At 33.9% G+C, this 16,721-nt stretch overlaps 1 protein-coding gene across 1 annotated transcript in view; it reads left to right on the top strand.

Moving 5' to 3' along the window:
• Positions 1–16,721, top strand: part of LOC145692677 (uncharacterized) — a 1,521,027-nt gene that overhangs the window by 96,346 nt on the left and 1,407,960 nt on the right. The window contains exons 16-20 of the mRNA XM_081768059.1: positions 971–1,042; positions 2,407–2,478; positions 4,501–4,572; positions 10,135–10,206; positions 11,844–11,903. Coding sequence (XP_081624185.1) covers positions 971–1,042; positions 2,407–2,478; positions 4,501–4,572; positions 10,135–10,206; positions 11,844–11,903 — 348 coding nt within the window. The remainder of the gene's footprint in view (positions 1–970; positions 1,043–2,406; positions 2,479–4,500; positions 4,573–10,134; positions 10,207–11,843; positions 11,904–16,721) is intronic.

Raw genomic sequence — 16,721 nt, 5'->3', positions numbered from 1 at the left:
TTTTACAGAAAAAAAATATGTTCGACGGCTGCCAACAAAATACTAGACGCCAGTTTGGGTTATCGCGGCAGTCGCGGGACTAGAATCACCATCTTGATGTCAGAACGTTGCCACGCTCAGTACGCATCCAGCTGTGGTAGCGTTAGGACTGTGACCTCTTATTGTACTCTCTGTGACGTGTTACAATATGCACTGCAATTGAAAATTCCGCCTCTTGTGAGGTGTGTTCTGTGATTAGGTTTCTGTTGCCAAAAAAACACAAGCTAATTGAAATCCATCGCCAACTGTGTGAAACGTACAAACATGGAATAATGAGTGAAGGCCGAGTTTTCATGACAACGCACGTCCACACACAGCCAAGCGTACCCGAGTGCTCTTGGATGGTTTCGGATGGGAGGTATTCGATTACCCACCATACAACCCGAATTTGGCGCCGAGTGACTATACCATCCCTTTCCAGCGATGAAGACATCGCACAACGCTTTGATACTGACGCCGGAACTGCATGCCGGTGTAAGTCAGTGGCTGAAATCGCAGGCGGCATATTTCTACTGTGACGGCATTGAAAAACTTGTGCCACGGTATGATAAATGCCTTAATTTGCATGGCGATTATGTCGGAAAATAGCTTAAGAGTGTACCTTTCAAATGTATATAATACAATTTGGTTTGTTCATTCTGTTATTTTTCTTTTTATTTAGAAACGTCTATTCTTTCTGGATAGCCCTCGTATTTCATCTAATATTTTTTTATCACAACTACATATTTTTTAAACAATATAAATTTGCCAATTTGCTTCCAAACAGCAAATATATTGCTCATAATATTTTTCAAAATTTAAAACACCCCGAGGAAACATTTGAAAATTATTAGAATATGTATGTTTGCATTCTATAAACAGTAGAGTCATTTAGATATAAGCTGGACTTTGAGATCTTACTATAGTATAATCTCTAACTTCTTCGTTACAGATAACCAAGCCCTAAAAGAGCAGTTTGTTAAAAAGTTGGAAATTTTGTGGCTTCAATTGTTCAGACTTATGGGTAAGTTTCTTTTCTTTTTGTAATAAAGAGGATAATTGGAGAGGAGGTTTTCTAATTAAATTAATAGAAATGTATATGCATGTATATACAAATGGAATTTTTGTACGTTTTGATGTTAGCGTAACAAATATCTGTGTATATATAAAAATACTTTTAATTATATATATAATATCATGAGCACTGAGGTGAATTAGTAAAGTTAAGAAACGGTGTGAAAATAACAAGGAATTAATTGCGATTATTGTGTAGGCAATTTGAATGAATCAAAATGTGATTTCAATAATTTCCGCTAGATGATTTTGGTTCCGTATTCTGATATAAACAATGAGAAGGACCGCCCTAGGCAATTTTCGCGTCGTACAGTGGCATTATTTGCTGCCCTCCTTTCTCCAGAAAGGACAAATCTTAGAAACCACAAATCTTAGAATCGAGCTTTAATCTCAATATATCAGTTTGGAATTCCAGTGTAAGTAGCTCTTATATCTTTATTTCTTGGTTTTCCTTATACATCTGTTAAAATATATTTAAAAACTTGTTTCCATCTTGAATGATAAGAAACTTGTTTATGACAAAGACAAGACTAGTTTTCATATCAAAACTTCGATAACTAACTAAATGGAACAGGTGTTCGCTACTGTTCAAGATTTGAGTTCTTGTAATTTATAACAATCAAGCAATTCATACTTGGATTTGTTTGATCATTTACTTTAGCACTGTCCATGTGACCTTAAACTAATGCTACTTAAACATGATTTATGAATTTAGTACTTAAATAAAATGCCAGCTTAGCAAATTTAACTGCCACCATCATGAAGTCTGTTTCCAACAACAAATATTTATTGTAAGCAATATAGTTATGATAGATTTTGCCGCCCGTGTAAATGTACTTGTTGCATCTATGATAGAGCCGGCCCTAACAATGAGATAGTATAATTTTATACAAAGAGTACTATATTTTAGTTGTTTTATTTAATCAGGTGATTAAATACCAGAAGATTTTATTTTTAGAGAAATCTACTTTTCGATTTAGCCGTAATTAATTTATTAGTAAACACAAAATGTTTTGGTCTTTGGTTTGGGATGGCTTTTTAAACCATCACAGAACATATTTCATAAAGGTTTTGTATAATTTATTTTCAAACTTAATTTAAATTTCGATGTGAAAAATAAAATAAATAGTCCAAAAATACATTTAGATTAAATTTATGGTATTTATTTATTTATTTTTATAGTGTTTTCCAGACGAGAATATGTAAATTGAAAATTTTTGATAAATGAAGTAATAAATTTCGATGCAAAGAATAAAGAAATAGACCTTGAAATAAATTCAGATTAAGTTAATTTGTTTTCTTATTATTTTACAGACACGAACATGCAGATACAAATTCTTATAAATGAAGTGATTGAAGTGTGGATTGCGGCGAAGCAAATACAAAGTAAGAGAATACAGTTTTTACATTTCTTTACATTTATGTTAGCATTACTAAAGATTTTTTACTCTATCTCTAAGACGTTCGTTGTACTAGGGGAAGTAAAAAATTAAAGGGACTTTTGCAATTTCTCGCATTAGGGTTTAGTAACACTGCTAGTATCCAGCGCTGATTTAGTATCGTTTAAACACTTCTATGCAACATTTCACTCTTATTCACGCATTAGTTGTTGGAGTGTAGCAGACTGTTAAGCAGGGCAGCCTCATTGTCGATCTGCACCAAGGAGGAAATGAGGGTAGTGATTCGCTTTTTATTTGCGGAAGGTACTAAACCTACGAAAATTATTCGTCGAATGCAAGCGCAGTATGGTGACAACTGTTTATCGCGAAGCAAGATCTACGAATGGATAGAGCGTTTTGATCGCGAGGGAGATGGATCTTTGCAGAAAATTGTTACTGTAAATGAAACTTGGGTACATCATCATGAACCGAAAAGTAAGGCTGCAAGCAAGGTTTGGAAACACTCATCATCACCAGAAATTAAGAAATTTAAACGTCAACCATCAGCTAGTCATTGATGATGTGCAAAATTGGTTACAGGTCCAACTGAAAAACTCTTCTATTCGGCGGAATCAAAAAAACTTGTGAAACATTGAGAAAAGTATGTTGAATTGCAGGGAGATTATGTAGAAAAATAATGTATATTTTAGTTTTCTATCCTTAGAATAAATGTACAGTCATGTCCAAAATTATTGTTTATTTATTTATTTATTTATTGAACAAATTCCCAGATACAGCATAACTTTGCCATTTTACACAGGGACATGCTAACAAAAGAAAGAAAAAAACAAGACAACAATAACAACAACATAGAAAAAAAGAGTGTAAAAGTAAAACTATTCCGTCAAAGCTCGTTTAATTGCTCTTTCAAACACTGGATAGCTCGAAAAAATGTCCACATCAGTTGTTACTTGATTATAACAGTTTGGTATTCTATAAAAAAGAGACCTCTGTATAACAGCCAACCTAGGACGGGCAAGATGGAATAAGTGGGTATTCCGGGTGATGCGGGAAGGGATACGTAAGGATAGTTCCTGAAGTAATATTTCCGATCTTAAGCTTCCATTAACTATTTTATGTAGATATTTCAGGTCAGAGATAATTCTGCGTACTTCAGGAGTCTGAATATTAAGATGTCGCAAGAGCTCCTTCTTAGATAATATTCGAAGTGCAGGAACACGAAAACGGACTATAGCGATGAAGAAATTGAGAACAGAATCAAGTCTGGAGAGATGTGTAGGTGCTGCCATGGCCCATATGGGAGAGCAGTATTCGATCTTGGGCGCTATTAAAGTCTTATAAAAAGTTGCTAATGAAGAAACAGTGCGTAGTTCGGTGAATCGATAAAGAAGTCCCAACATGCGCATTGAATTCTTTAGTATTGAGGAGATGTGGTCAGAGAAGGTGAGTTTTGAATCAAAGATGACACCAAGGTCGTTATGACTAGCAGAATGTGTGATAGGGGAATCGTTGATATGGTATGTGGAGGGGACAGGAGACATGTCGCATGTCTATAAATATGTTGTTGTAGGATTATAATTTCATAAGGAATTTGCCCGGTATTTCTTATAATGTTAGTATGTGTATAATCGGCAAAGACATGTATGTGGCAAATTTCATGTCAAAATAACAGTAAATAAGAACAATAAAACGAAAATAAAACTTTCTTGTCCATTTAGCAATATTATGTTTTACTCATTTTAATTTTCGTATTTATAATTCTTTTCCTATGAAATTTACCACAAATATACATTTCCCGATTATACACATAATATCAGTATTAAAAGTGCCCTGCAACATTGTTATCAAATTATAGATATACGACAATCATTTTGGACATGAGTGTACCTTCTCTCAAAAATCCCTTTACTTTTTGACTTCATTTCCTAGAATTTCCTAGAATATTGATATGTATTGGTATGTTGTCATTTTTGTGTCCGATATTCAATATGTTTGTTTTCTTTCTCAGATGTTAACGATGCTCAACAGATATTCGTGGAGAGATCTCTCGATGCATGGTACGCTTATTCAAGTGAGCCAGGTAGGAATACTAATACTCCTTTAAGTTGCATTCCTTACTAAAATATTAGTGTTTAGTAAATTCTTATATAAGTTCCTTACATTGTACACTCTTAGATGTAACAGCCTTATGTTTAATAGTTTTCTCTATTTTGTTTTCATAAACTGTCAGAGCCGTAGCTAGGAGGGGGGGGGGCGACTATGGACTTCGTCCTGGGCGCTGATAACAAGAGGGCGTCTAACGAGCAAGAAGATAGAAATGAATAAACGATGCTGCACCCCGAAAACATATTGGTGCCCTATTAAATCAATATTATTGTCGGTTTGCAAAGAAATAGATTTGTTAAAAATTTTCTTGCTCGCAACCCAAACGTTTCAATAAGAGTGACAACAAACTTTTACTTACTACTTAAAGAAAGTTAATTTATATATATATATATATATATATATGCATAAGTGTATTTTTAATATGTTAATTAATATGTAACTTTAAATTCGGAACTTTCATTCATTGAAAAATTAAGACTTATTATAATTTCAAACATATGTAGTAGCCAAACTGTATTTTAAATTTTAAATACAAACGTTAAACATGTTCTTCACCTTCATGGATCAATATTGAGAAATTCACAAAGAAGGCTCCTTCTGAATTTCCGTTACATTTCACAGAATACTTTTTACCGTAAAAGAATCGAAATTAAAATGTTATTTGTGTGGTCACATACAGAATAAAATTATAAAAGTTTGCAATATTACTGGAAATTAATCTATCATCCATTTCGAACATTTTACAAGAACATAGTTTGTAATGTAATGAAATTTTATTTCTTATCGATAGTATGATAGATTGTAAATAATTGTAAATTTCCGTAACTGTTCTCCAAGTAGATTTTATGATAAAAAGGCCTTGTGTCCATCTTAAACACAAATTAAATACATCTTTCTTACAAGGCTGTCTATAATCTTTATTATAAATTAATTAGAAATTTATTAGAAAAAAAAATAGAAATAAAAAATAAATTAATAGAAGGTAATATTATTTAACTTCAGTTGGATTAGTAGTCTGAAGAAGGAAGTGATATACTTCCGAAACTGTAACATTTCTAATTAATTTATAACAAAGATTATAGACAGCTTTGTAAGAAAGTTGTATTTAGTTTGTGTTTAAGTAGATTTTGTACAATCAAAGGTAGTTTTGTCAAGTTTAAAAAAAGTCCAAAATAAACCTCTTGAAAACAGCTCTTATTTGTAAAAGAGTACATAATGATCGCTCTTCGCTATTGCAATGGTCTGTACAAACAGTTTGAAAAAAAAAAAAAAAATAGGATAGCATAACAACAAAAGATGCTTCTCTCATATGTAAGAAAAGAAAGAAATTAAAAGCTTGGTAAGGTAAGAGTAGCGGGGGCGAACTCTACTTCTCCCCCGGCGCCGAAGCTTCTTGCTACAGCTCTGTAAACCGTACAATTGTCGAAATTTTAGTATCTAACCTAAGAAACTTGATCATATCTTATTATTATTTATATTTTCAGTAATGCGAACTCTAGTGCAATTCACATGAAAGAAAGCTAATTCAATTAAATTGTGTGTTTGTTTGTTTTGCTCTAAATTCTAAGTCTAGTATATCAAAAATATCTCATGACTGTTATCGAATGTTAGAAAAAACGAAGAAAAGGAGAACGATTCGTGAAGATAGGAAACATTTACGCTTTAAAGCAAGATTTGAGACTGAAAGAGAAGGGAACGTTACCAAATATTGTTATTGTCATCACATCTGGGAGACTCATATGGGCAGACCATGTAGCAAAAATGGAGGAAAGTACAAACAATTTTAAACTCTTAATTGAAAGACCAATAAAAAAACGACCATTAGAAAGACCTAGGCGCAGATGAGAGGACAATATTAAGATGGATCTCTCAGAAATAGGAATACAAAGTAGAAACTGGGTCCAGTTGGCTAAAGATAGAAGTCAGTGGAGAGCTTTTGTGAGCGCGACTTTGAACCTTCGGCTTTCATAACCCATAGAGTTCGTTTGCTGATTAGTTAGAGAAGGGAACGAAAAACATGATTTGAAAATAAAGAGGTGATAATATCATAATTAATATATGAGGCGTTAGGGGTGGTAAGGACAAATTTTACAAATTCTTGTTTTCAGAAAAGTGCCTTTTCAACTCTTCATAAGGGGTACTCACCTAAGCGTTTTGTTTGGTCAATTAGTTTTTATTATTGTTACTATATTATTGTTGAATTTTCTGTTATTGTTATTATAGTATTATGTTGAGTTGCCCCACTACCTTAACGTCTCACCCTTTGTTTACAGAAAATATTGTATTCAACCAAATAGCTTATTCTTCACAATATCGTCTCAATCTTGCCTTAATGATATTAATTTTTCAAAGTATTGCGAAATGCTATACTTAACCACTTAACAAGTCCCGTTAAGAAAAATAACCCTTTTCATATTTTAATTGTCATGCTCACTCTATTGGCCGATGAGGGGCCGCGGTGGCTCAGTGGTAGATCGTTCAGCTCTGGTGCTTGGGTCCCGGGTTCGATTCCAGCCTGCGCCAAGTGAACTTTGTGGTGGATAAACACCGTGTGCGTGGGTTTCCTGGGGGTTCTCCCGTTTCCTCCCACTTTCTTCATTCCACCATTTCATTCATTACTCATCATTACGGTCTCCTTTAGCCTAACCGGCATAAGCGTGGGACGTAAAACTCAAAGATTTCATTTTCATTTTTTCTATTGGCCGATGGCGCTGTATGCATCACCATCGGCATACACAATTATCGTTTTTAAAATATGTCACTTGAAAATCAAAAAACATGGTTGCTGTGCAATACAGACACTATTTAACAATAGTATTACAGTGAGAATATTAAGTTAGTTCTCCTGAAATTAGAACCTGTCTGTTTCAGGTGTACCCTCGTAAAAATATGCAGAACATACTTCGGCTCCACCCCCGCCATCCTCTGACGGAAGAAACCCTCCATTTACTTTGAAAAAATAAGTGAATGACCTCGTCTGTGTTGCGAATTTGTCATTCAGTTGTTTGGTCTTGACGAGTGAAGATCGTAGGCTGCTTAGAATGGCTAACAAGACAGAGCATAGCGAAGTCCGTGAAATAATTCAATGTGCATCCAACAATTGAAAAGATATCGGCCACAGCAAGTTATCCTTCCTCTTTCGAGGAAGATACGGGAAAAGACAATCCATCAGCGGCAGAAAAGACACACTTGAAATAGAGAGCCTGTAATGTGATTGTTCTATGACACCATTTTAATGTTAGTAAACACTGTGTTTGTTACAACTGTTGTTAATTGGCAGTCAACAGTGTTTTGAGCCAGCAGAAAGAAACATTTTCATGTACCCTGTTGAATGTAGAAACATCTTTAGAGGAAGTTTTGTTCAACTCTGAAGTAATCGTAGGTGTATTAATTTACGTAAAATTAAAATGTCTCTTTCATTAAACTATGGGTTTACTTTAATTATTCTATTAAGTAATGGTAGCTTTTCTTCATAAGAATCTGTCTGCTCTCAGAATTGTTAAGAACCTGCATGTGTTGTCCTATAAAGAAGAAATCATTTCTCTCTACACGTAATTATTTACAAAATAATAATACCGATTTATACATTACAATATGATATAAACCAAACTAATTGTAAATTAACGGATCAAATCTGAAAGTTTCGATTAAACATAGATTAATTTTTAATATTACCTGATAGATGGTAATTGATAATATTGTAGCTACGTTTTATCCATATACATATGAGCGACTCGGGGGAATATAATGCTAAGCGCCATTTCCATTGAAATTAAGTTTAGTTGGAATCAGGGGCGGATCCAGGACGGACTTCTGCGGGGGGCGGTGAGTTGAAATACTGCTACTTAGAGCTACTTCTAAGAGCTCCAAACTATGTTTTATTTATATATAAAATAAGAAAGTTTCCTCTTCTGGGGGGGATTGGCCCAATCAGCCGCCCCCTGGATCCGCCACTGGTTGGAATGGGTTGTGATCGAACCACAGAAGAATATATTATCATCATTATCATAGGTATTCTGCCATTATTGGCAGGTCACTTACTGAAACTGAGAAGTTTCTATGGCCCACAGTCTTCCGCTAATCTCTTCGTCTTCACTTACGATTTTCTGTTTTGATATCGTCCATTAATTATAGTCTCCTTCTCCCTGTCCCTCTCTTTCTTGCCTACATACCCTATTGAATGTCCCAAATAGGTTCTCTTTCTCTGCTTAATAATATCTAAAATTGTTCTTTTCTCCCCTACCACTTCTATCACCCTCTCATTCGTTTTCCGTTCGACTCATCTAATTCTCTCCATTCTTCTCCACATCCACATTTCGAAAACTTCCAGTCGTTTTTCATCATTTTTGCATAGTATCCATGTTTCTGATCCATACAGCACAATACTTGACACGAAGTTTTTTTATAAGCCTTTCTCTCGACTCTTTATTCAAGGTCTTATAGAATAGTGCTTTCTTTCTTCTAAAGGCTTCTTTCGCTATTCCTATCATTGCTTTTATTTCACGTTCACATTTTATATCATTAATAATAATAATAATAATACCCAGATATCGAAAACTAGTCTAGTATTCTATTTTTTTCTCCAGTTCTACTTCTACATTTGACACCAACCCTTTGTCCCAATCACTATGGCTTTTATCTTTCTACGATTTATTTTCATTCAATATTCTTCACAGCCCTTCCTCAAATTTTCTACCATCTTGTTGATTTTCCCTTCAGTTTCTACAACAAGCACCATATCATCTGCAAAGCGTATACACCAAATCATTTTACCTCCTACTGAAATGCCGTCTGCATTATGTAGGTTCTTTTTCACTGTCCCTTCTAGATAGATCAGTGGTTCTCAAACTTGTTGTTACCGCGACCCACATTAAATATTAAAAAGTACTTTGGGCCCACCTACTTTTATTCAAATACACATTATCATTCTACGAAATGGTGGTATTTCAATTTCGTAAATCATAATTCTAATTTTTTCCATATAGAGATAACACAGAGCTCACACTATTCTCAACGCATTGCCCTACCCCGTGACAGATTTTGACTCACCCATTCTCTTTCCATCCTAACCCAGAATCTCTACTGACTGTACAACAGGGCTCTGAATAACCACTTATTCTTCACCTCATTAACAAACGGTTTTAGTTTCCACTTCCTGAATGGTACTTACTTTACAACATGCGTTTCTGCATCGAAATAAAATTTTCACAATTAAAAGGAAAAACTTCTCGCGACCTACCAAAGAAACGGTCCGCGACCCAGACTTTGAGAAACACTGAGATAGATATGAAGTAATGTAGGCGAATATGTAGGTAGTTGTTTATTTCGGGAATGTCGTTGCAAATGACAGGGGAAATTCGTTTAGCATGTGTCATTGCATTGAATTGAATAGGAATGGTCAATCTTTTATTTCAGTTTACTCGAAACTTAGAAAAATTTGACATATCATTATGTTCGCCCTAGCCGCTCATATATAGAAATCAGTATGTTTTTGAAAACATTATTTTGTAAACGATGTGTCTTTTATTTTTACTAGATGATGAGAAATTGAAAGAAGCCTTCATAAAACTTCTAACGAAGATTTGGGTGACCTTTATAACTGTTTCAGGTAACTTAACGTTCCTTTCTTTCATTGAAATATTATTTCAAGTGTATCTAGATAATTTTTATTTATTTATTCACTAATTGTTAACTTATTTTTAAATTTCAAGGCATGTTAGAGTACTGATTCATTTCAGTAGAAACCACTTATAGTAGAAACTGGAGTGACAAGAAACGTATAAACTAGAATTTAAAAATTCGGAACGCAAGAAATAAAGATGCTGTTATGAAAGGTCTCCCGGTACTTCCTAATATTTATAGACATAGCTAATGCTATAACATTACAGAGATTAAAGTCTTATGTGGATGGTCGGAATACACTCGAAGAAATGTGTATAGCATTGAAATCAGAACAAGGAATCCAAACTAGAATTCAGATAAGAAGAGCTTGGGTAAACAACGGGATTATATAATCAATAAATCATTAAAAAAAAAAAAAAAAAAAAAACTTTCATACTCTACTAAGTATCTTTGTTAACTCAATTAACTGAAATCCTATTTTATGCACAGAAAGAATAAATATAAACTAATTATTTGCTGAGCAAAACTATATATTTTCATTAAAATTCAACACGTGTTAAAGTTTCACCAACTAACTCTTTGGCTTCATCAGACACTATGTGATACAGGATAACTATACAATCCATATATATATATATATATATATATATATATATATATATATATATATATATATATATATATATATATATATATATATATATGTGTGTGTGTGTGTGTGTGTGTGTGTGTGTGTATGTGTGTGTAATTATTTACTTAATTGTTTAAGTTAATTAATTGTTAGTTTAAATTAGTTAAGATCGTCATTTGGTGTAATTAGCAACAATAGAATGCATCTATATAGATATTTTCAAATAAGTATAATTGAAAGGGATTTGCTGCTGCCAGTAGCCAATCAGAAGAAAGATATCTTAGCTGTTGTATGTGTATACGATTGTACAGTTATCCTGTATCACATAGTGTCTAATGAAGCCAAAGAGTTAGTTGGCGAAACTGTAACACGTATTGAATTTTTAATGAAAATATATAGTTTTGCTCAGCAAATAATTAGTTTATATTTAATTATAACAAAGCAAAGGTTCTACTTAAGGAAAATATCACAGAAAGAATAAGTTTACAAAAGATATTTCTATTTCCTTATCATGTGAAAAACGTTCAATGCTATGTGGTCGAAAAGGAAACATTTTAACCTAAACATTTTCGTTGACCGAATTTTTCGTTGTTGCTTTAGTTTAAATGTGTTTAAAATTAAAAAAAAATTAAATTGGTTGCTATGCCATTCAAATAAACATTTAACCTATATTGTTGTTAAATTTTATCATAAGATCGAAGCAATATGGCGTCAGGGCATAAAGAACTGTCTCGAATTCCTGTTCGATACAATGTTTTATTTAATAATGTACCTATTATAGTTTTAATTAAATATTTTGTTGAGCAAGTTTATATTGCGTATGTTGAGCATGCTCAAGTATGTTGAGCAAGATGCATTCATATTTGTTTTAATAATGCTTTTATTACTTTATGTGCTTTTAAGCCTTGGCATGAGTGTTTCTTACTAGATCACACATAGTAATAAAATTGTTATTGTTTTATTGTTATTTTATTTTATTTATTGTGTTACAGATGCATCTCTATTGAGACAGGAACTTCTTCCTGGAGTGAGTGACCTCATCATTACTGTTGGTTAGTAGATTTGTTAAGTTGCTTATAATCACACTTACTTAATTGACATAGTACAAATAAACTAAGTAGAATTTCGAATAATAAATCTAAAAAGGAAGGTCATGATAGAAAAACAAGATTTTTAGGAATAATCCCAAAAAAAAAATGTATCAAAAGATTGCGATCTTGGCCAATAATTAGTTTTTTGATCAGGGGCTATAAAAGTTTGGAACGGCTCCTAAATCGGGTTTTCGTATTTTTTACGAAATAAACACATCATACTGTGTTAAGTGATAGTTTGGGTTTGGCTACACTATATGTAGTTCTCCAGATATAAGGCGTACAAGAAAATGTTTGATTGAATGAAATATATTGAATTTTTTGGATCAGGGACCAGAAAATTTTTGAAAGGCCCCTAAATCGAGTTTTCGTATTTTTTTACGGAATAAGCACACCATACTGAGTAAATTGTTAGTTTCGTTTTGGCTAAACTATATGTAGTTCTCAAAATATGGGGCGTGCAAGAAAATGTTTGCTTCTACGAAATATATTGAATGTTTTGGATCAGAGGCAAGAATATTTTTGAACGGTCCTAAATCGAGTTTTCGTATTTTTTACGGAATAAGCATATCATACTGAGTTAAGTGATAGTTTGGGTTTGGCTACACTATATAAAGTTCTCGAAATATAAGGCGTACAAGAAAATTTTTGCCTGAAATATATTGGATCTTTTGATCCAAAAAGAAAGAAAATGAAATGAAATCTTTAAGTTTTACGTCCCACGGTTATGACGGCTAGGCTAAAGGAGACGGTGATGATGAGAAATGAATGAAATTATGGAATAAAGAAACCGGGAGACAATGTGAGAAACTCAAAGAAACCACACACACGGTGTTTGTCCACCACAAAATTCACTTAGTGTGAGCTGGGATCGAAACAAGGACTCCACTCACTAGAGGTGAACACTCTACAACTGAGTAATGATGAAATTATAGGGGACGAGGATCAGAGGACAATTTATTTAACTAATCAGAAACTAAAATCATAGTGTGATCCAAAATTGCATGATACGAGGCATGGGCGCCGAACCTGGGGGTTCGGCCCCCCCAAAGCTCATGTGTGCCCCCTATTGTATTTATGAATATACAATATTGGCATAATTTGAATGCAAGTTGTCTTAAAATCCTCATATATGTACCTTCCGCATCCGAATGGACTCCCCAAATTTACAGAGAAATCGTCGCCCTTGATACGAGATGTGTTAAAAATCTTTCTTATTTTTTCTGTGTAAACAAATAAAATACAGGCTCCGTCTGTCCGTCTATAGAGATGTGTAGAGAACATTCATGTACATGTGTGATTTTGAATCGCTCCTAAAAATTATCAACCGTGAGCAGCCAGTCGTTGAGGGCAGATGTGTAATGATCTCTGGTCGAATTCGCAGTTTGTGCAGTGTTGAATTCAGACATTTTCGCCCGGGGGGGGGGGGGGGGGAATGTGAACTCCTCGGGGAACAATTCTATTCACATGCACGTCTTACCTAATATTGAGACTAATTGCTAATAAATATTCAATGTGAGATTATATTTAAAAGAAAAACAATCATTTAATTTTATCTAAAACATTAAATAAAGACTGGTAAAAATATGTTAGACTAAACTTTAGCTGCTATTTACAGTAGCTATTTTTGTTATTATTTCCTATATCCAGTAGTTACTGTTTGTTACTAATGTAGAAGTTTTTAAAAGATTCAAATAACTCAAATATTTTTGAGTTAATTTAAATCTTTTTAAAAACTTCTGATTCTAAATCATAAAATTCTTTCTCACACTTCTGATTCTAAATCAAGCATATTAGCCTTGATTTCTTCACTGCATACACATCAATAGTTTAGTTTATAAAATCTTCAGTAGGATTAGTGCCGTGTCGTGGAAAATCAGCGCTTGGGACGAGCGTATACGACGGAACCCCCGAACATATGAGTGAGGTCGACAGACCACCTGCGAAAGGTGAGAAAATTTTAAAAAGTAAACCCTGCTTTTCCTTGATTTTCAGCAATTTTTATTACTTATTTCCTTTCATTTTATACATGTGCACATGCCCACATGTGCACATGTATTTCATTCCTCTCTTTTTTTCTTACCTTCTTTTCTTTTTCCCTCCCGAATTTTGCGCTCCTTACTTCGGCCGGGGCTGTCGCCCCGCTTGTCCCTCCCTCATGGCAGGGCACTGAGCAGGATCTTCATCACCTTCAATAGCAATCTTTCACTTATATACTACTATTATATTGATAAATTCTATATAAATCTCTGACCCAGGAGGGATAACTATTCCTCCCTGATCCCTCTAAATGACGCCCTCTGAATCTCACCCTTTAACTGACTTATTTTTAATAAAAGAAAAGTGTATTTACTTTAATAATCGTAAAACACATTTACGTCTGTTACTTTCGATGCGAGAAATGGGATTTAGGCGCTCTATTTCAAATAATGCAAGAACTGTACATTTTCAAGAACTGAAGTCTACGGACATCAGAAATCATATGGAAAGATCGAAAGATCTTCCCTATCTTTCCTTTCCTATCTCAATCTGTGCTAGTGCTACCTACTAATGTATAATATAGGGCGAGAGTATAGTACCTACTAAAATACAAACCTTTCTTTAACAGTTGACAATTTCATGTTCTGCCAAACTCGGTCATAGCGTTAAGAAATACAGGTCTTATTGACTATTTTGGTATTCTATCTTAGATATTACATGTTTAATATTTATATAGAATGGGTCTTCGTCATTTATATGAATATTGAGAGATCGGATTTCGTCTGCACGTGAACGGAAAGAAAAGCAAATAATTGGGTGAAGTAATTTCTACATTTTGTGACTGAAATTCTGAAGTTTCCCCGGGGGGGACAGAATTTTCTTCGGGGGAAGATTCCCCCGGGCTACCCCCTGAATTCATCCCTGAGTTTGTGTCAAATAGCAGACAACTCGAACAGCGCGTGTGCATCAAATTTTGCCACACTTGACGATACATAGGTAAGTGGAAACGATTTACAAGATCCAACAGTCATTTATGAACGATACGATGAGCTTGTACGCATCAGAGTTGTATAACAGATTAAAACTATATTAGTCAAACACATCATTCACGTGTTCGTCAAACTCCCTCCTTTCCCGACATGGTACGTATGATATTTGGCTCTTCCCAAAGTTGAAAATGCGGCTGAAAGGGACTCGATTTGGTTCCAAAGATGACATTTTTTATTTTATTATTATTATTATTATTATTATTATTATTATTATTATTATTATTATTATTATTATTATTATTATTATTATTATTATTATTATTATTATTATTATTGGAATACGATGATCCAGCTCAACAGCATTCGAAAATGAGAATTTCAGAACTGTTTCCAACAATAACAAAACTGTTGGGATAAGTATGTGTGTTTTCAAAGGAATTAGAATCACTGGATGCTACCTGAATAAATATATGGGAATGGGGATGCATTGTATCTTTTTAGCAGATTCAGCACCAAAGATATCTACTTGTGAAATGTACGACTTTGTTATTTTTCTGAATTTTCACAAAATCGTACAGAACAAGATTACGCGTCAAAGAGCTGAAATTTGGTGCTTAAGCAGATCTACGTCAGAGATCTTAATTCAAATAGCTCACAAGGAACGGACATGAACCTTTCATCCGGAAATCCGAATCAAACCTAGTCCATTCGAGAAACATAACGAAGATATGTTCATGCACAAAAAATTAGGTTCCATGGACAACGGAGCAAGTCCCTGGGACCCATTAAACCTGTTAATATAAAGAAAATCGTAGATTCGCAGTGAAATAGCTATTCCATCAACACTGTTCATTGGAGAGTCATGGTTTATAGTTTATTCTCTTAAGCATAAAATAAGCTTTCTAGAGATGATATTTATTGAGGCCCATAACGTACTTGAACAGAGAAAATTGGGAGAATGTCGGGAAAATTCTCTATAGAAATCCTTCCCATCAATTTTGAAATCCTTTGGAGTGGCTCAGGGTGAAAGTAGACAATCCAAATGTATCTCGGAAAATACAATAGGGGATAAAAAATCTGTGTACCAACTTTGGTATAGATAGACGGAATAGATACGAGGAAAAATTTTGTATACCAACACACGCTTTCCCCTCATACCTATTCTGTCTATCAACACAAAATTTGTTACACACATTTCTTATCCCCTATAGTGTTTTCCGATGAGAAGGATTTCCAGAGGGATTTTTCCTGATATTCTCCCAATTTTCCCTGTTCAAATACATTATGGACCTCAATACATAGCATCTCTGGAAAGCTTGTTTTATGCTGAAGAGAAAAAAACTATAAACCATGACTCTCCAATGAACAGTGTTGATGCAATAGCTATTTCACTGCGATGATTTTTTTTTAAATACTAACAGGTTTAATGGGACCCAGGGACTTACTTCGTGTCCATGGCACCTCCTAATTTTTTGTGCATGAACATATCTTTGTTATGTTTCTCGAATGAGCTAGGTTTGATTCGGATGTCCACATGACACGTTCATGTCCGTTCCTTGTCAGTTTCCTGACCATTTTCCTTTTGACAAAAATTAACTGCTAAAATCGGTACTTTTTTTCCGTCAATGACACCTTTTTTCTTCTTTTTTTTAAAAAAAAAAAATTTTGAGCTTCACCCTTTCACATTTTTTTTGCATGACAATGGGTAATACAAAGTCTTGTGTCTTACAGTTTGCTGAACATTTTGGTTTTTATTTTACAGACTTCGGACAATTAAGGTTTGAGAAAGATTACGTTCGATATCCCCTTC

This window comes from Thermobia domestica, chromosome 8 (genome assembly GCF_964235325.1).
Source record: "Thermobia domestica chromosome 8, izTheDome1.hap1.1, whole genome shotgun sequence".
Taxonomy (NCBI): domain Eukaryota; kingdom Metazoa; phylum Arthropoda; class Insecta; order Zygentoma; family Lepismatidae; genus Thermobia; species Thermobia domestica.
The sequence above is the reverse complement of the archived record's forward strand: the minus strand, read 5'-3'. Positions and strand labels throughout refer to the sequence as shown.